This window comes from Vanessa atalanta, chromosome 18 (assembly GCF_905147765.1).
Source record: "Vanessa atalanta chromosome 18, ilVanAtal1.2, whole genome shotgun sequence".
Lineage (NCBI taxonomy): Eukaryota > Metazoa > Arthropoda > Insecta > Lepidoptera > Nymphalidae > Vanessa > Vanessa atalanta.
This window is the reverse complement of record NC_061888.1, coordinates 7,511,992-7,532,059: the sequence shown is the minus strand read 5'-3', so window position 1 is coordinate 7,532,059 and position 20,068 is coordinate 7,511,992. Positions and strand designations below refer to the sequence as shown.

General features: G+C 35.3%; 2 protein-coding genes across 3 annotated transcripts; one reads left to right on the top strand and one right to left on the bottom strand.

Moving 5' to 3' along the window:
• Positions 1-276: 276 nt before the first annotated feature.
• On the bottom strand, positions 277-12,251 carry LOC125070877 (chromosome-associated kinesin KIF4). 2 transcript variants are annotated; one of them, XM_047680876.1, is made up of 21 exons: positions 12,079-12,251; positions 11,598-12,000; positions 10,592-10,693; positions 10,045-10,236; positions 9,702-9,861; positions 9,205-9,416; positions 8,054-8,216; positions 6,888-7,416; positions 6,290-6,478; positions 5,735-5,908; positions 5,217-5,420; positions 4,666-4,820; positions 4,108-4,256; positions 3,754-3,998; positions 3,238-3,363; positions 2,920-3,114; positions 2,374-2,607; positions 1,830-1,888; positions 1,473-1,755; positions 893-986; positions 277-520 (listed from the first exon to the last, which is right to left on the bottom strand). In XM_047680876.1, exons 2-20 carry the CDS (start codon positions 11,839-11,841, stop codon positions 975-977), a joined length of 3,627 nt encoding a protein of 1,208 aa, XP_047536832.1. In that variant the 5' UTR covers positions 11,842-12,000; positions 12,079-12,251; the 3' UTR covers positions 277-520; positions 893-974. The 2 variants fall into 2 exon arrangements, with proteins under 2 accessions (XP_047536832.1, XP_047536833.1); XM_047680877.1 differs by lacking the exon at positions 1,473-1,755.
• A 277-nt stretch (positions 12,252-12,528) lies between these two features.
• LOC125070878 lies at positions 12,529-19,837 on the top strand. Its single transcript, XM_047680878.1, has 3 exons — positions 12,529-15,040; positions 15,320-15,526; positions 19,162-19,837. Exons 1-3 carry the CDS (start codon positions 12,713-12,715, stop codon positions 19,240-19,242), a joined length of 2,616 nt encoding a protein of 871 aa, XP_047536834.1. The 5' UTR covers positions 12,529-12,712; the 3' UTR covers positions 19,243-19,837.
• The last annotated feature ends 231 nt before the right edge of the window (positions 19,838-20,068 follow it).

Sequence of the window (20,068 nt, the reverse complement as noted above, 5' to 3'; positions counted from 1 at the left end):
AAGAAACTTAAAATAAGATAATAAATACTATCGACATAGGACTTGATTAACTGAAATTGGTACTCTGTAAATGAATAAAACTTATGACACGTTCCGAGTCCTCGAATCTTTAAAACACCAGAGGAATAACATCATCTCAAGTTTTTTGCAAAATAAGGATTTTATTGCGTTATCATTGATCTTTATATATTTTTGATGACAAATTATTAAAGTAACCTTTTAATATCCTAAATTCGTATTTAAGAAATTAAAAGATAAGGATCAATAAAACTATAATTAGTTAATAAATATAACTTTATTTAGAGATCTACTCCATTAATTTGAATATACCAACGATAGTAGATTACACACAATTTGTTCAGATACCATCACTGCATAGTTCAATTTTAAACCTAATACATTGTACAAATTTATATAATACGAAAGGCACATTATTTTAATCCTTATGAATATTACTTGGATGCAAACGCGAGGTACAATACGCTCCAAGCAGCGGGTGTCGGGCGATAATTTAATCAGTCTGGAAAAAAAAGAATTATTTTAATGTCTCAATGTAGATTGCCAGAATTTCGTTGACAGTGAACACAGAAATAAGAATGTGATCAAATTTCAAATTATGGAATAAAATATACTATTTAAATTGATATATAAAAATAAATTATTTAAACAGGAAAGGAGGCTAAGGTATCCTTCTTTTATCGAGGAGAAGGTTTTGGAGCTAATTGGCCCCATTCCGGGTTGAGGGGCCCAAGGCAGAGAAGGCATTAGCCCAGCAGTTAGAAATTTAAAGACTGTTACTTTCTTACATACATACAAATTTCTTACGTACATAGTAAAATTTAAATAAAATTATAAAAATATTATTAAACAAAAACCCAAATACAACAGTTACCTTAACTTGGCTATTTTTGACGTCGCCATTTGCCGCATCGTGTGGAAAAAAATAACTTTTCTTTTTCTTGACATACGTAGCGTCAAGGTGATCTCTATAATGATATATTTATTAATGAATACATAATTATTTTACCCAAATAGAGGAAAATTATAAAAAAATAAATCAATATCTATTTTTACCGAAACATCTAGAACCACTTCTTTCTACGATAAAGATTGCAAATCAACTATAGCCATAGTTCTGCAACGCTACAATCTAAATTAATAACTAATAAACGTTTCAACTACGAATACTTCAGATTAATGGCGTGAACTATAAAATATGATACAAAGCCTTGCAGAACTATGCACTTACACAGAAAATTTAAATAGTTTCCCTCCTTTTAAAAATGTGCCAAATTCCAGATATGTTCTTATAAAATGTATATTTGTCGTTATGCCTTGAAATAGAAATAAATATTTAATATATCTGGTCGAGAATTATTGTCTGTATTTTATGGATTTCGTATAAAATAAACGATATATTTTTATAATTTCGTAAGAGCATAGTCCGCAAAACCGTATTTTAATCAATTAACCTCTCTCAATAAATATTTGAAGATGGACGATATCACGTTATATTTGGCAACGTCCATTCCGTACTGGAACACGCTGCTCGCGCAATACGAAGACATGGGAGCGACACAAGTGTTGTATAGTAATAGTGCTAACATCCATTTCTGCGTGCGACTGTCGGCTTGGGGCCGTCTCTCGGACAGTGGACGCAATGTACGCGGAATTTGAGTTTTATCAGGTATTACTTTTATTCTATCCTCGGTTAATCTATTTGTTACTTGGTCCAATTCCTGTGACGTTTCAAAACTACACATTTTTGTGTGATTTATTGAACAATTTCAATTAATTAATAGTATTTTATTACATATAATGTTGTTTACCGTTTGTCGAAGTAGGATGACGACGGAGTTGAATCTAATGAGTATTCTGTGCTAGATGGCTGAAACAATTTAAAATAAACATATGAAAATAACAAACATTATTATTATTCATTACAGTAAAACTTCTACAATATTATAGACAGGTTTGTTTGTATCTCTGAAGTTAATGAAAAAAAGCTACAATTTTGTCTATCAAATTATATTATATATTTATAATATAATTTTCATTATTAATAGACTGGACCAGTGCGAAAACGGACGGGTCAGTCATCAGCCTAATATAAATATAGCTAATAAAAGTACAAGTAAACTATACAAAAATAATCAAAAACACAACTGTTCAGCAGCTTTCCTCTTTTTGTCAACAGAATGTAAATTTTTTTTGTGTTTCAAGTTTCATTGTTTTCATAAGAATTGGAAATATGAGAATATAAAAATATACATGTGTTTCCCTTTCGTGCAATTCGTGCAGATGTCATAGTGCAGGCGTGCCTGCGTAAACAACACATCGGACACGAGAGCGTAACAGAGAAGCAGAACTCACGTTGTTCTCCTTGTCGTCGTCGGACGACAGGCGGCGGTTCTTGCAGAGCGCGGGCTGGCAGCGGCACGCCGAGCCGCAGCCCAGCTCGGACTTGACGCAGCCGCACATCTTGGTGGAGCAGCTGCCGCGACACGTGCAGTGCGGCGCGCCGTCGCTGCCGCGCTTGGGCGCGCGCGCCGCGCTCGCGTCCGCCGCCTCCGCAGAGAAGTTCATCGTCAGGCGCGAGCGCTGCGCCTGCGCACGCGCACGCGCTTAGTGATAAGTAAGCTGAATACCGTTCGGTGCGTCATTTCGATCTTGGACGAGACAGTAGATTTAGAAGGATAAAGAGTAGGCAGAGGTTTTTTTTAAATGATGATTTAGTTCTCAATTTCTCTGTACCAATATTAATTTAAATATAATTCTGAAAATATACTATATATTTGCTTATCATATTTTTGTTTAATTAATTATCACCTATCTCTGTTAGATTTAAAGGACCAAATTAAATGTCTCAAGTCATCCATTTAACAGCAACAAATCAATTATTTTTCATCACATTCTTACCTGTATGCGCTTGAAAAGTGGGGTGGCCCTCCAATCGGGATCCTTATCCCTGTCTTCGAATTCATCATCTTCCTCATCAGTCGGTTCCACGTATTCAACCTTCTTCACAGAATCCCCATTATTTTCTTTCTTACCCCGTTTCTTGGCTTTTTTACCCGCGCACCGTAATTCTTCTAGTTCATCTGCTAGTCTCTTCTGTAAATTAATTTTAAATTAAATTCACTATGTATATGTATTTTAAATTAATAAATAAGAATAGTTCATGATGATGATGATATCAACGATTCTAAAAATAATATAATTATTGCATCAACTTACATTCTCCTGCTCCACTTGTTCAAGACGGTCCTGTTGGTACTGTATTACATTTTGTAGATTTTTGCACGCTTCACTTCTATCACCCCGGCCGATAACACCTCTTTGAAGGGCTACCAATGCACTTAGCTGTAACAATTATTTATTATTATATTTATGTGAATGTATTATTGCGAAGTTAAGATTGCCAATAACAATATTATGCTATACGTTTGTATATCACGCTCCTTTGAGGGGCGGTCAGGTGTTACCATATAACCTTTTTTGTACACCTGATATGATATTCAAAATTCATATCGATGATCATGACAGATGATCGAGTAAGTAGTTAAAGCGTCACGTAGTTATGACAAAATTAATATATCTTTTAATCACCCTGTGTATTTTCTTATATCTAGTATCCACTGAGTTGAATATTGATACTGTGCACAACCCAAATCGTATTAAAAAATCGTTGTTTTAAATATAAAAAGACAATAATTATAAAATATTAACATAAAAAAGAAGTTTGATACCAACCTTTTGTTCATTTTGCACCTTGATAGAGGAAAGTTGTTGTTCAAATTCAGTCTTGCTATTCTCAAACTCTACCATTAACCTGTCGTAAGATTCTTTGATCTCTTCATATCTCGCTTGATATCCCTTTTCGCTTTGGCTCTGAAGTTCTCGCTTAGCGTCGACTAGCAGTTCGAAGAGACATTTCAAGGCGACCTTAGCTTCTAGCATCGATTGAATGTTATCCCACTGGGTGCGAGATTTGTTTTCTGTAAAATATTATTATATATTAAGTAATTTCTGTCTACAGAAACCAGCGATATTATACTATCAAAAAAATATAATACAAACAAAAACAAACATGCTATCGTAACTCACCTTGATCAGCGGTTAAGATCTTCTGTTGTAGGTCAGATATCTGAGCTTTCCGAAGAGCTAGATCATCTTCGAGTTCCGCAATCTTCTTCCTATTATTTTGATCATCGGTGCTGTTGCGTAGAGTTTCTATTTGCTCTGTTATCCATGCCCTGTGGATTAATGTTTTTCTTAAACATCTGATATAATTTTGCTCTGCAGGTATCTCATGAGAATTTAAAAGTAACCTGATTTAGAGTGTACCAAAAGAACCTGATTTATTTTTAAGCTTAACTTTCAACAGTTAAGGGATATTATTATTATTATTATGGAATACAATGGGTCTCATGATTTTTCAAAACAAATACCAATATTTATATTTTGCTATTTGTTTTTAAACACCTATTGATATTTTTTTATAACTATAACCGTCAATGCACAGCCACCCACAGAATCCAAGGTGTTATGTCCCTTGTGCCTGAAATTACACTAGCTACCTCATTATTCAAACTGACAAACAACATTGTTAACAATAGTAATATATTTTGTAAATATTTAAACACAATTCTGTGGCATGCACACCTGTACTCCATGAGTTCCTCGAGCGACTTCTCCGCCTCCACGATGCTGAGATGCACCTCCAACTCCTGCTCGATGTACTGCTGGACGGCGCCGGCCTTCACGCTGCCCTTTGCGTTGCGTTTCATAGCCGTTTGCTTCTGTCGATCCAACGCTTCCTAGAAAGAAGAATACTATTTGACAAGTGACCAATCACTTTCCTCTCCAAAGCTTACACAAATTAATTTAAAGTTAGGAAGTTTATATTTTGACTGAACAACTTTGGGAGCCTTGAAGAATAAATGATGACCGAAAAAGCAAGGGTGATCGCGCGTATTAATGAATCTTTGTAGCAATCGAACTCAAGACGCTGTATAGTTTTTATTATATTACAAGTAAATTATTGTACTTTGGGCAGCGTAATACTTGATCATATTCGAATATTTTTTTTTAAAGTCGTTGTCGTCGTACAAAACTGTTTCTACAAATAAATAATGTATTAGAATGGTGTTGAAATTTTTTAGAACTAGAAACTAGAAATTAGTTGGACTATAAACATATAAAAAGACGCAAACCTTCAGTCTCTTGTTAACTGCGACCGCCTCCTCCATCTTCCTCTTGAGCACATTCTGCTGCTTGGCGTGCAGCGACTCCATCTTGGCCATGGCGGTGGCTCGCTTGCGGTCCTCGTTGCGCAGGCGCAGCATAGCGCGCTCGTTGTCCAGCTTCCACTTGCGGAATTTCTCGCTCTCCTCACGCATTTGACGAATTATTTTTACCTAATAGAATAAAATATGTTTAGACTAAGAAAACAAAATAAATTCTTCATCGTGTTCCATACTTATAAAGATATTTAAAAAATAATAATTATGAAAAGCTCAGAGAAAAGAGCAACAAAATACGAGATATAGTCATGAATACATAAAATGTTACGACAAAATACTATACATACATATACATACATATATTTTACACTCATATTCCTGGTATCTTTTATCAAGATAAGATCAAATAATCAAATAAATCTTGATCAGAAGTATCAAATTTACAGACCATGCACAAATTTGTTCTTACTTAATTTTTACTATAATACCTTAGTAGCTTTCATGGCCTGAAGTTCGGCGTTAAGCGAAGCTATCTTAGCCTCGTTCTTTTCCTTCATCTTGATGATATTGGCCTGCTGTTGGCATTTCTTCTTCAAGTCTGTTATTTCAGATTCTAAGGTCGATACCTTTGTGCGACGTTCTTCGTGTGATGGGTCTTTGGTCTACAAAATTTAGCGTAATAATTAGAAAATAAAACATTTTACAAATATCAACAATTCTTTTAATTCAATCTTAACACAGTATGAGATATTTGTTGAGACAGAAAAGTTTTGGTACTGAAAACTGGAAATTTTAAGTTGTAATCATACTAACATACTAAAATTAAAGAGGTTATAGTTTTTTTTTAAACAGTCAAATCAATGTTGTTTCAAACACTTTGCAATTGAAGCTGGTAGTGGCAAATAGATCATTCAATGAATGTTTATACATCATTGGTTAAAAATAGCATGGAACATAATACTTATTAAACCCATACAAAGTCAGGACGTATAGATAGTACATCATGATCATAATGTTATGGTTTAATGGTTTTAGACACATACCTTAGTCTGTTTCAATTGTTGCAAGAGTTCATCTCTCTCTTTCTCCAACTTAGATATCTTATCCTCATTCTCGCGCAGATTGTTGTGGCTGTCCAGCATCTCCTTGTTGTTGGCCAGAATAGCTTGGACTACGGACGCCTTAATAGCCATTGCACGATTCAACTCTTGCAATTCTTGGTTAAGTGCCACCTATAAAATTGTAAAAAATGTATGTATGTGAAAAAACATCAATAATTTCATCTTGGTAAAACTAAGCTTGCATTGTTGATCTAGTGGCTAGCTTGTAGATAATTTGGACCAATTGGTCAGAAAGTTATTTTTCCGTAAAAACAAAATTCACAATATTACATTTAGAAGTGCGATATACTTCTGTGCCTCAGAAAGCATGTAAAGCTTGTCCCTTAATACTTTTCGGTGATTTCGGATTTGGCACCAATCATATTATGAGAGAATATGCAGGAATAGAGTGTGACCTGAATACACCAACCCTGCTCAGTTTATTAGATTATTTATATTCCATTGGGGCTGAACCATCAATTAAACTAAATAACATTTACATTTACTTATAGATATAATAATTAATACATTTGTTAAGTACCTGTCCCATTGCCCTCTTTTCTTCCTCCATGACAGCCTGATCTTCATTCAATATGATCTCTTCGTCCACCTTCTCACCATCCACATCCTCTTTGACAAACGACAATTTAATCTCATGATCTATCAATTCTTCATTCGTCTTCAAATTCACTGATTGCAAGTCCTCTAACTTAGTTTTAATTTCTTTTAGATAATCAACCACAGTTGATTTATGTCCATTGTCATCTTGAGAAAAGTCTGTTGTGTTTATATTGTCTATAGTTTGATTGCATTGTTCCGTCAATTCATTCAATTTACGTTCTATTTTCTCCTTAGCTGCTTCTGCTAAAAGTGCTTTTTCGCATAAATTCGTATTTTCTACCAACATGTTGCTTAAGTGTTCTGTGACTTGTTTGTGTTTCTTGAGCAGTTCAGCATACCTTGCCTTCTCTCTATCTAGCTGTTCTTGTAGTTGTTCATTGTTTTGTTCACTAATTGTAGGAAGCTTTCCAACTAATTGAAGTCGAAGTTCATTAACTAAGTTGTTTAACCTGTCAGAATAATTGAGTTATAAAGAAAACATTTACTCATACAAATCTGCATAAACACTTATTAGCATTAGCATTAGCAGCCTGTAAATTTTCCCATTGCTGGGCTAAAGGCCTCCTCTCCCTTTGAGGAGAAGGTTTGCAGCATATTCCACCACGCTGCTCCAATGCGGGTTGGCGGAATACACATGTAGCAAAATTTCATTGAAATTAGACACATGCAGGTTTCCTCACGATGTTTTCCTTCACCGCCACGCACGAGATGAATTATAAACACAAATTAAGCACATGAAAATACAGTGGTGCCTGCCTGGGATTGAACCCGAAATCATCGGTTAAGATGCACGCGTTCTAACCACTGGGCCATCTCGGCTCATAAAACCTATCTAAGTCAATATTTCTCCTATTTCTATGGATTAAATGGGAAACACTTATTAGACACAATTGATACTGACAGTAAAATATAATGTTTAAAACAGACTCTCTTTTTTAATATGGTCATGCAAACAAAATATTTGCTGATGATATGTGCGATACATAAAGAGCTGACTCCACATGTCTCTCTTATTGTCCATCTAACGCATAGTTGATGTACTACTAATTGTATGTGCCAGATAACATATGCTTCGAAGCTAATTACCTGACGATCTCCGCGGCCTTTGCGTCCTGGTTGATAATGGGCTTGTTGCGGATGCGCCTCGCGCGGTCCGCGTAGCGCAGCGTGGACACCGTCTCGTCCAGGTTGTAGTCGGCCGGGCTCACACACGCCACCATCAACGTCAGCGAGTTACCACCCAGGCTGTCTATTGAAATGTAAATATTTATCAAGCTTTCATTGCACTTATATATGATTTGTTATTATTTTATTTAATAGGAGCGCAGACATGGAACTAGTTAATTGTAACTAAAACATTTTGTCCCTTATCGGCATTTGTAAATAAAAGTTAAGTTTAAGGTAATATGTCACTTGTTCTTATATGGACACTGTCTCATTCAGCTTACAAGCTTATATTCATTAACTAGCGACTTGCCCCGGCTTCGCACGGGTGCAATGCTGATACTAAATATACTACAGAATGTCTTACAACATTCACAGCTTTTTTGTCATTAGACAATACAAACCACTATTTCCCTGCAATTTAAATCATAATATCTATATCATAAGGGCCATATTGATCTATATTAAATGCACAATGTATTTAAGGAACTTAATTGTATAAGGATTAATGTTGTATTGCTTAAATCGCTTCGAAAATAAGCTATTATTTCTCGTAAAAAGTAAAGGATAAAAAATAGTTAGTGTGCGCTATCCCTAAGAGATAGACATAATTATACCATCGCGGACTTTTTTGAAGATCTTTTTAAGGTATACCATACTGTACTACAATGTTTTGATCTATCTCTTAGGGTTCAGTCAGCGTTTGCAATTTAAAAAAAAAAAAAATGTGTTTATTTACGATATCACTTTAGAAACCTCTAAAACTATCAGCATTTCTCTACTATTTTGTACATGTATTATTCATATAAACCTTCCTCTTGAATCAATCTATCTAAAGAAACCGCATCAATACCCATTGTCTAATTTTAAAGATCTAAGCATACACAGGGACAGACAACAGTAACCGACTTTGTTTTATACTATGTAATGATACAGAATATTAATTATTATTATTTGCACAAAGAGCATCAACCAGTATATTCCCATTTATTTATTCCATAAAAAAAAAAAATAAGAGAAATATTGACTTAGATAGGTTTCATGATTATGTTATTAAACTGCTAAAACCTCACCTTGTAATAATCTTGTAAGTTTGCTATCTCTGTAACTAATGAAGCTTCTGTTGGTGCCATCCCCAAGAGCAGATATAACATTTCCTAGTGCAAGTAACCCTTGGTTGATCTTGACACCTTCTTTCAAGCGCTCACCACTTGCCTTTGTCTTCTTAATTCGTTCTGAACCAGCAAGATCCACGAGATGGAACTTTGAAGTAGTAGCTATGTTTCTAAGACAAGAATACTGATAAGAATTCATTTATGCTTCAATTAATGATTGTGAAAAACCGAAACAGTGTGTATGTTGCCTAGTAGTTGTTTAAATGTTTTCTTTCAGAGCTCAGCTTACTTTATTCACAACATAAATGCAATGAGCCCTATGCACAAATTTTTCTACGAATTCGCGATCTATCTACGTGTTCTGTTTGGTAAACTATCTCAGCTCACAGGATTCCTGAGCCAATGGAAACATGTAAAATTATAAGTTGGCTAAGCTTCTTAAATAACAAACATACTTATCACTCCTGCTCTCTTTAGCGATGACGATAGTGAAGACGGCATGACTCCTGCTGGAGGCCTGGTTCATGGCGGTGGAGCCGGTCACGCGGCCTGCTGACCCGCGCTCTAACACCGTCATCGTTTCCATTGTTGACGACACGGGAAGCTCAGTGATACCTAAAAAATAAAGAAAATTAATATTCTGGGCGTAGTAAATTCTTAAGGAATTTGAATAATTTACTTCTTGTATATTATTTATAGAAGGAATCTGATATATTCTGTGTGTCAGTATCACACTAATTTCTTATACTTGTAAGGTAGATATTTACTAAATAAATATGAATAAATACAATAAAATACCTGGTAAAATAACTCCTTTGTTTATATCCTCCCTTATTTCTATAATACTATGACCTCTCTCTTTTCCAGATAGTAAGTCGTAACATTGTTCCTGATAAAGTTCCATGAAGGAAACATTCACTTTAAATATGAACTTATCTTCATGTGCCTCAATAAAGTCAAATATATCAGCCACAGCTTGAGGGATTACACCTACAAAATAAAAATGTAATATAATTTTAAATTCTCCTACTGTTTTATTGTTTTGTTCATCTATCATAGATATTGATAGATGAACAGATGTAAAGAAATTCTTCATTTACGATGGTTTCATAAGTGAAATGACCCAATAATATATGGAAAAGCAGTACACCGAGCAGATTGGTGGGTAGACATGTGCAGGTCACATTTGTTTTTCTGCACCAAAGAGGATAAGATTAATAATTATAATTAAGTACATGATAAATTACTAAATTGTTTTTAAACCCTGTCTTGAATCACTTATGCTTTAAAATAATAACACAGTAACTAACTAAAGGAGAAACATGTTTTAAATAAATAATAATACCTAGTTTAGTAAAGTCACCATCCGATCCTGAATAATTTGTGCCCATAGTGTATGTTTTACCAGAACCAGTCTGTCCATAGGCCAGTATTGTCACATTATAACCTGAAAATAATGACAAAAATGGGATTAAAAAACATCAATATCATAAATGCGAAAGTAGCTCTGTATGTCTAACTATTGCGCTTTTAAACCACTGAAAATGTGATAAAATTTTATGTAAAGCAAGCTTGAACCTTAAGAAAGGAAAAAGGCTGCCAAAGGACTAAGCCATGCAGACCAACTCCTAAAATTAAACTGAAACCAAAAAATAAAAATTTTAAAAATTTTTGAACATTTATAAATCTTCTGTATATTTAAATGGAAGGAGTATTAACAAATAAGGAGTGTATACAATTGGACCGATTTTGATGGAATTGTTTATTTGATGATTCAGATTTTTCAATAGGTAGCACTGCAATTGGGAAGTAAATTAAAGTCAGCATGAGCAACTAACTCCCACTATAATGCCATGTATTATAAAAATGTTATAAGAAATATGTTTTTGTTGCTTTTAAAATTACCATACAATATTTTTATGTTACTAGTATTAATATTATAAATACAAAATTAACTATATGACATGATGACTAAAGAGTTAACAAACCTTTCACCTATTGTGCTTGCAGAATCTTATATGGAATAATAAAATTATATGATGTGGTATTTCTGTGTACTTGGTGAGGTTTAAGTATAATATCAATGGACTATTTTGTTATTCAACATTAGCAAACATTTCCTTATTGTGATCTATGTTAGTTTCATTTTGTGACAGTATTTTATAGATAGGCTTACTGTCTAAATTATACATAATACAAAAATATTGCTATTTGTTTATTTAAATAACTATAAGTTACATGTTTCAATAATTATCAAGGTTAATTTCTTAGGATAAAAATATAATAATGTAATGTCGCTGAACTCTTTCTTTTGTGTATTAAATACATAATTGTTAATGTGTTTCATTTACCTTGAAACAGCTTCCCAATAAGGCATTTAACTGCAGTATCATAAAATTCCTGTTGCGTGATATGTTGAGGGAACACATAGTTGTATGTGAAAGCTAGGTCTTTGATCTGCACCTGTTGTTCTCCAGGTACTACGTCAATGCATTCGTCACACCCTCTCTCAGTCTCTGTTCGCATCAAAGGCCTAATTCTTAGCGCAACTTGCACCGTATCAATGGTACCTTTATTGGTCTCCCCGTCAACCATTTTGGATAAATTTTAACGTCCCTCAGCTTGTTTAAATTAGGCCACTGTTTCACAAGCTCATATATTATTCATATCCTTATTATAACCATTAGGGAAACTGACAAGATTTTTGTTTAGCCACTACTATTTTTTTCTTTCTGGCCAGAGTGAAAACGTTTGCTGCAAAAAGGATTGTATTAATTTTCTGACGTATTAACTTCTGAAAGGTATTTTTTAAATGAAACAAATAATACTCACCATCAGTGACTGACAATAACAAATTTATTGTTTGTACTTAAAATTATAGAACTTTTGAAACTAAATTAATTTATATTTTATAAATTTATAATTAACGCAACAGAAAAAATATAGCATCACGATCACAACATATACCAAAACTTTCAAATTACAACGGCTAGCGGTTGGGCTAACCAACGACATATTCAAATTTTGTGCTGCCATTAGTAATTTATCATTTAATTTGATTAAAAATCGAATTACATGACAAACATCTCATATTGTATTATTAATAATCGCATAAAATATAGTTCAATAAATGGTAAATTATATTTATTTTAAGTCAAATAAAGTACTAGTTAAATATTCTTATTTTATATTTTTTATTTTAACCAAATAATAAGAACCCAGACACTACATAATCTTCGAATTGTCAAAAAAATTATGACATCGTTTTTGTTGTCAAACCATGAAAAAACGAGCGAAAATTGTAAAGAAGCTTACGAGTATTTATTTTTATGATTTCTATTCTTACAAGAAGTGTTACTGAGACAAGCATAACTTTAATATTGGAGTTACTCATGTGATTGACCTTTATATTATTTATTTAAGTGATGTATCGTGTTTAGACTTGCTATACGTGAAAAAACTTGTCATGCCACCCAAGACTCGGACAGCTAAAGCTGGAAAAGCTTTAAAGGAGAACACATGCGTATTTAATACTAAAAGGGTGCGAAAATCGGATAAAGTGATAAAACCTCCTCGAAGGGCTTTAGCTGATAAAACTAACTCGGCATCAGACGACAATGCTTCTATACTCACTGCCGAAAAACAGCCTGTAAGTGTAAAAGTTACTTCAATTAAAAGATCACAAAGTAAAACTGAACTTAATTCTGAGAGACCACGTCGAGAGAGACGACTACCTAAACGATTTAAAGAAAATAATATATTGAGCAATGTATCAACAAATGCCATTTCCCAATCAAATCAAGGCGCCTTAGAATTAAGTAAAACTTCCCCTATTAGAAAGGCACCGAATCAAGTTAAAAAGATACCAGTTGTCGTATTATCTCCATTGAAAACACCGATCAGAGTACTTGATACAAGTTTATTTAAAAATCGTCCAAAAAGAATTTGTAGGCTACCCAGTAAATTCGATGATCATTCCATTAGTCCGAACAAGTTTATACCCGTCCAGCCTATTAATGCTAGTACTCCTTTAGCTAATAAAACAAAACAAGTTACTAAAGTATTAGCTAAGAATACCACAAGTGTAAAGAATAAATCATCACCACTTAACCAATCAATTGAAACACAAAAACCGAAGACTATAAAAGATTTTTTTAATAAAAAACCAACAGCAGACTCTAATAACAATGCAAAGAATGCAAAGCAAAAGAAAGAAAAACCTCAACCTTCTCCGAAAAAATCACCCCTTCTATCAAAGACAAAACAAACCAGTCATAATACTGGTAAGAATAACTCATTAAGAGTTTTAGGAGATAATAAAAAAACACTCAAAAGAGATTCTAGCAAACTTGATATTTATGAATTTACATATGACCCCCAAGAAGAACCACCTCCAGCTAAGAAAAAAAAGAAAAAAACTGTTGCCAAGAAGCCAACAAAGCCCAAAATTACCATCAAAAGCAATTATGACAAGAATTTAGCTAAAGCCCTCGCTACTTTAAAAAATAATGTTTCCTCAAAACCCTGCACTGTAACATCAGTTGCACAATTAAATTCAACAAAACCCTGTATTGATCATAACAATCAAACTATCATCAATAACACAGTGCCCCATACAAATACAGATACGGAAGAGAGTATTGTTAATGAGAAAAATTATAATTCTGTTAGAGTGGAGGACATTGCTATGGATATGCAACCTGAAGATGATTTTAATCTTGATTACTCACCCGTAAACTCGCCTGCACAACAAACTCCTGCAGAGCCCATTAATAAAAATGAAAGTGTCAATGTACCTAATGTCAATGACCCCCTTAATTTACAAGATGATATCAGTTTCTTTGATGAACAACCTGCTGCAAGCAGTAGCATGAATGTGTCAATAAGACATCCATTAGCTAGCCCTTGGCGAGTGGAATTTGGTAATTTACCTATAAAATGGCAGGTAAACACTTATGTTAAGCCCAATATGACACCGGCTGTGGAAAGCTCTTTTATCAACTTCAATGATACAAAAAAGAAATATGTCTACACAGGTATGGTGGCAGAAGCAAATCAATCACTGCCTGAAATTGTTCCAAGTACTCCAAACTTGAGGCAAACTAGCATTATTTCTTTTATTAAAGAAGTTGTAGAAAAGAGTGCAAATAAGAAGAAAAAGTCCAAATCAACACCAGTGAAAGCAAATTCCCTGTTTGAAGATGTAACAAATACATCCATAGCTACACCTAATCAAAAGAAACAGCCTGTTGTGAATGCTATTGAATTATCAAAAGTAAATAGCCTAACTCCCAATAAAGAGGATTCACTTGCCAAGAGTAATAATTCCAGTAGTACATCTAATGAAACAGAGAGTTCAGATGTTCAAGACAATGATAAAAATGCTGCGACTCCGAAAGACAAGAAAAAGAAGACAGATAAAAATCTAACATACTTTGGTTTCAATGAAAGTGAAGATCAAGAGAATATTTCCCCTAAAAAGAAAAATAAAGCTAGGTCTTTGAGATCACGAACAAGGGGAATTTTACAAGAACTTAATACTCAAAAAGGTCCTATGAGGGCAATAATACCAGTTGCCGCTAAATCTAAGCCAATTCAAAGTTCTGATGTTGTAAATAAAATGTTTGATACAATGAAGTCGGCAACAGAACCACCAGTTTTTCCAGAAGTGGCTGTTGATTGTAATATTGAAAGCACTAATGTTGTGGAGCCAGTATTGCCTGATAATTTGGAGAATGAAGACTCGGAATCAGTACATTTGTTTGAAGATATAGAATTTATACATCACCAGAAGGTAATAAAACATCTTTAATTATATACTATTATACATATTTAACCATTTTTGCAAAAGAAAAACATAATACTTGTTGGAGTTTACTAATTTTTAATGAGCTATACATAAATAGTGCATAATTGTATATGTTTTTTATTAATGACTACATTATAAAATATTTGTTTCTATATTAATACCTTAACACTTTAGTTAAACTTCAGGAATCTATGAATTTAGATCAAATAATAACATTATCAGTCAAATACGTACTAGTAAATTTTATTTTAACAATTATTTCAGGCAAATCGCAAAAGTTATGGTAAATCAAAGAAGGTTGCATTTAACAAATCATCTACAATGGATAACAACAGTGATCCCTTATGTGATATTGACCAAGCTTCGAGTGATGAAGATTTGGATGACCTGTCATTTAGGTTACCATCTATGAAACCTAAGAAGGTTATTAAAAAGAAGAAAACAAACAAACAGAAATTGTCTAAGAAAGAGGTAATGTATCTTGCTATTATGTAATCAATCACATATATATATAGCATTATATATATATGTATAGCATTTGACCTAATTTGATAAAATTAATCTTATTTTTTTAATATCTTTGGTTTGGTTGTTATTACATCAGCTAAAGCGAATATAAGAAATACACTCATACATCATACATATCACCATGCCGAATGGCTTGGATCACGTACTACTGATCATGCGGGTAGATCTGTTCTCGACTTCGCTTTAGCATATGATTTGACACAACTGGTCACCTCGCCAACGCGAATACCGGACGTGGAGGATCATACACCTTCCCTGTTGGACCTTCTGCTGACTTCTCATCCGGATAGCTATCAGGTTATCGTCGATCCCCCTCTGGGCTCGTCGGACCACTGTCTCGTTCGGAGTACAGTTCCGTTTATGCGGTACTCACGACCTCGTTTCATGGGCTGCCGCCGCGTGTGGCACTACAAGTCAGCGGATTGGGATGGGATGCGGTCCTTCTTTGCCTCCTACCCATGGGGGCAGGTTTGTTTCTCGCTGGATGATCCGAGCATTATTGCCGACTCTGTTGCCGATGTGGTGCTTCAGGGTATGGAACTGTTCATTCCGTTTTCTGCGGTGCCCATCGGTGGCAAGTCCCAGCCCTGGTTTGGTCGTTTCTGCAAAACGGCCTCACGCCGAAAATGGGAACGTTACCATGACTGGGCTAACGCATCAGCGTCTCGTGATGTAAAGACCAGCGCATTCAGAAAGGAATATAACTCTGCCTCTAGGTCCTTCAAAAATGTGATTGCTAAGGCGAAGACGGAGTACATTGGCAGAATTGGCGAGAGACTGGTGCGTCTCCCTTCAGGAACACGTGCGTTCTGGTCTCTCGCTAAAGCTGTTCTTGGGAATTTCTGTCAGCCTTCTTTTCCATCTCTGCACAAGGACGGTGAGTCATTGGCCCATACCGCGAAAGAGAAAGCTGATCTTTTAGGCTCTCTCTTCGCATCGAATTCGACCCTGGATGACCAAGGAAATTCACCACCAACAATACCGCGATATGATACCACGATGCCGGAGGTTAAATTCCGTCAAAGTGCAGTTCGAAAAGCACTTTTTTCCTTGGACATTCATAAGTCGAGTGGACCCGATGGCATCCCTCCAATTGTGCTACGGACATGTGCTCCCGAGTTGGCACCGGTCTTAACGCGTCTTTTCCGGCAATCTTACGCATTAGGCGTCGTCCCGATCTCCTGGAAGACTGCTTTAGTGCATCCGATTCCCAAAAAGGGTAACCGCTCAGACCCGTCCAATTATAGGCCTATAGCCATCACCCCCTTGTTCTCCAAGGTAATGGAGTCCATTGTAAACTGTCAGCTCCTGTGGTATCTAGAGGAGTACCAGCTGATTAGTGACCGCCAGTACGGTTTCCGTCGAGGTCGCTCAGCCGGTGATCCTCTAGTTTACCTTACTCATAAATGGGCGGAAGCAGTTGAGAGCAAGGGGGAGGCATTAGCAGCCAGTCTGGACATAGCGAAGGCCTTCGATCGCGTATGGCACAAAGCGCTTCTTTCGAAGCTTCCTTCCTATGGGCTTCCCGGGAAATTATGCAGTTGGATTACCAGCTTTTTGGCAGATCGGAGCATCAAGGTCGTTGTCGACGGTGCATGCTCCGACCAAAAATTCGTCAACGCTGGTGTTCCACAAGGCTGCGTTCTGTCACCCACTCTGTTTCTTCTGCATATCAATGACTTGTTGCAAATCAGGAACATTCACTGCTATGCAGACGACAGTACCGTTGACACCTCATACACCGGCCGTGCTAATATTTCTCGGGAAAACGTCGAAGAAAACCGGAACAAACTTGTGTCTGAAATCGAGTCTTCGTTAAACGAAGTCTCGAACTGGGGCCGGCTAAACCTAGTCCATTTCAACCCCAAAAAGACGCAAGTTTGCGCGTTAACCGCTAAAAAAACACCATTCGTCGTATCTCCACGATTCGAGAACATTCTGTTAGCCGCCACAGCTAGTATCGGAATACTTGGCGTTGATGTTTCGAGCCTCGTTCAGTTCCGCGGTCAACTGGAAGGCAAAGCCAAATTGGCATCAAAAAAGCTTGGTGTGCTCAGCAAGGCAAGACAGTATTTCACGTCGGCCCATCGCCTAAGACTATATAAGGCGCAAATTCGGCCTCACATGGAGTACTGCTCTCACCTCTGGGCGGGTGCTCCCCAGTACCAGCTCCTTCCATTTGACCGTATCCAACGTAGAGCAGCTCGAATTATCGACGATCAAGCCCTTTCTGATCTGCTCGATCCTTTGGCGTTGCGTAGAGATGTTGGATCACTCTGCATCTTCTACCGAATTTTCCACGGGGAGTGTTCCGAGGAATTGTTTGGATTAATCCCGGCAGCTGAATTCCATCTTCGGACATCTCGACAAAATTCTAAATTTCACCCACACCACTTAGATGTCCGTAAATCCACAACAGCGCGATTTTTAAGGCATTTTCTGCCTCGCACAACCACTCTGTGGAACCAGCTTTCGCCGGCGGTTTTTCCGAACCGATACGACTTGGGAACCTTCAAGAAAAGAGCGTACTTATTTCTTAAAGGCCGGCAACGCACCTGTAACCCCCCTGGTGTTGCAGATGTCCATGGGCGGTGGTAGTCGCTTTCCATCAGGTGAGCCTCCTGCTCGTTTGCCCCCTATACCATAAAAAAAAAAAAAAAACATAAAACAAAGACCCTTATCACATTTGTTTGTCTCTGTGTCTGCCTCACTGTCTAAATGTGATAAATTCAAAAACATAATGGATTTTTATATGATTTTCTGAGAAAGGTTTAGGTGTTTAATTGTGTGTAAATTAATATTTTCTGTAAACTGGTTTACTATTAAAGATGTCAGAAAAAACTAGTGTTATATGTATGTGTAAAACTATGTTGGTTTGTTACGTCATAACAATGGAAACATCATGAAATTAGTCCTGACTTTCAACCTAGTCATGTATTGATTAAACTGATTTGTTGATTTAGTGGTTACATCTCAGACCCCAAGGGTCCTGGTAAGTTATCCCCTGGGCTTAAACCCCAGGTCAAGCCTATAGAATATGGTTAAGTTTTTCTGTCTAAAAATTCTAAGTAACGGCCTGTAATCTGGTAGTTGTAAGTCTGTACACTCCCGAGCTTTGGGAAGCACGTAAAGCCTGGAGCTGCGCCTATCCGCCTCTCCGCCTCTCCGCCTCTCCGCCTCTCCGCCTCTCCGCCTCTCCGCCTCTCCGCCTCTCTCCTCAACTCATTCCAGTCATGTCACATTTACTATCCTATCAAACTGAAAGAGTGAGAAAATAGAGAGTGCACATGTGTCTGTGAACACAATTGTGCACCATGGTATGATCTGGGTAATTGGCTGGTTGGTTCATCAGGACGACATCATTATTCTCGTCTTTAATTATTTAAAAAAATAAAATATTACCTGTATAGAAATATTAAATTTAAGTGGAAAGGTAATGGGTTTTTAATTGCAATAACAACAAATAAAAGATTATTTAAGAAAAAAAGATTTTTATATAAATATACATACCAATTTTATATATACACATTCTTCTAATTCTATATTTTTTTATTAATTTATAATTTTAACAATTTCAGGAAAAAGAAGTTGAAGCCTGGGCAGCCGGTTTTAATTCAATGTGTGAAGACATTGATGAGTTTGATTTGGTAGTTGAATAAGGATTTTCATTTGAAATTATTATTAAGATTATGTTTGATAATTTTATTTTTGGTGTTAAATATTTTGTTCATTTCATAGTGAAAGTGCAATAATGGCACAAGATTAGTTTGAAATAGATATTCCCCTCGAATTGAACTATTGAGTCATATGCTGGTGATTTTTTAAAATATATATATTAAATATATTGGTGAAAATAAGCATTTTTTAGTCTGTGTCTGCCTGCATGAACTTTGTTACTATTTTCTGATCCAGAGTTTAGGCAATTTACCGAATTGGATTCCTGACTAGAAGATATATTTTAAAATGTATTATGTGATGGAATATTAAAGTATTTTTAAAAGATAATTTTAAAAAATCACCATATGATGCATTATGTAAAGAATTACTTTAAATCAATGCTTAATAAGTAATAAAACCACAAATGTGAATAAATAGTGCCTTAAATTATTGATATATTTTAAAGTTGACATTCAATCAAGAGAACCAACTAATACAATTATGAAAATAGAATATAATTAATTATAAATAAATTAGAGTTCTAACACATATTTACATAAATCACACTTACTAAGCATGTTGAAAATATTACAAATCTTGAAATAAACATTCGAAATTCAAAATAATATGTGCCATTAAATAAATTAAAAATATGTTGCCATTATTTAATTTAATTCATATAACAAAATCGTGACAACGGGTCTTAAACTAAAATATTTTTTGTCATTACTTAATTTAATCTAATCATAATTATGAATATTATATATTTTTTAATTTAATCAATATTTTGGACGCGGGAACAACGTCTCAAAATCTCGATTATTTATA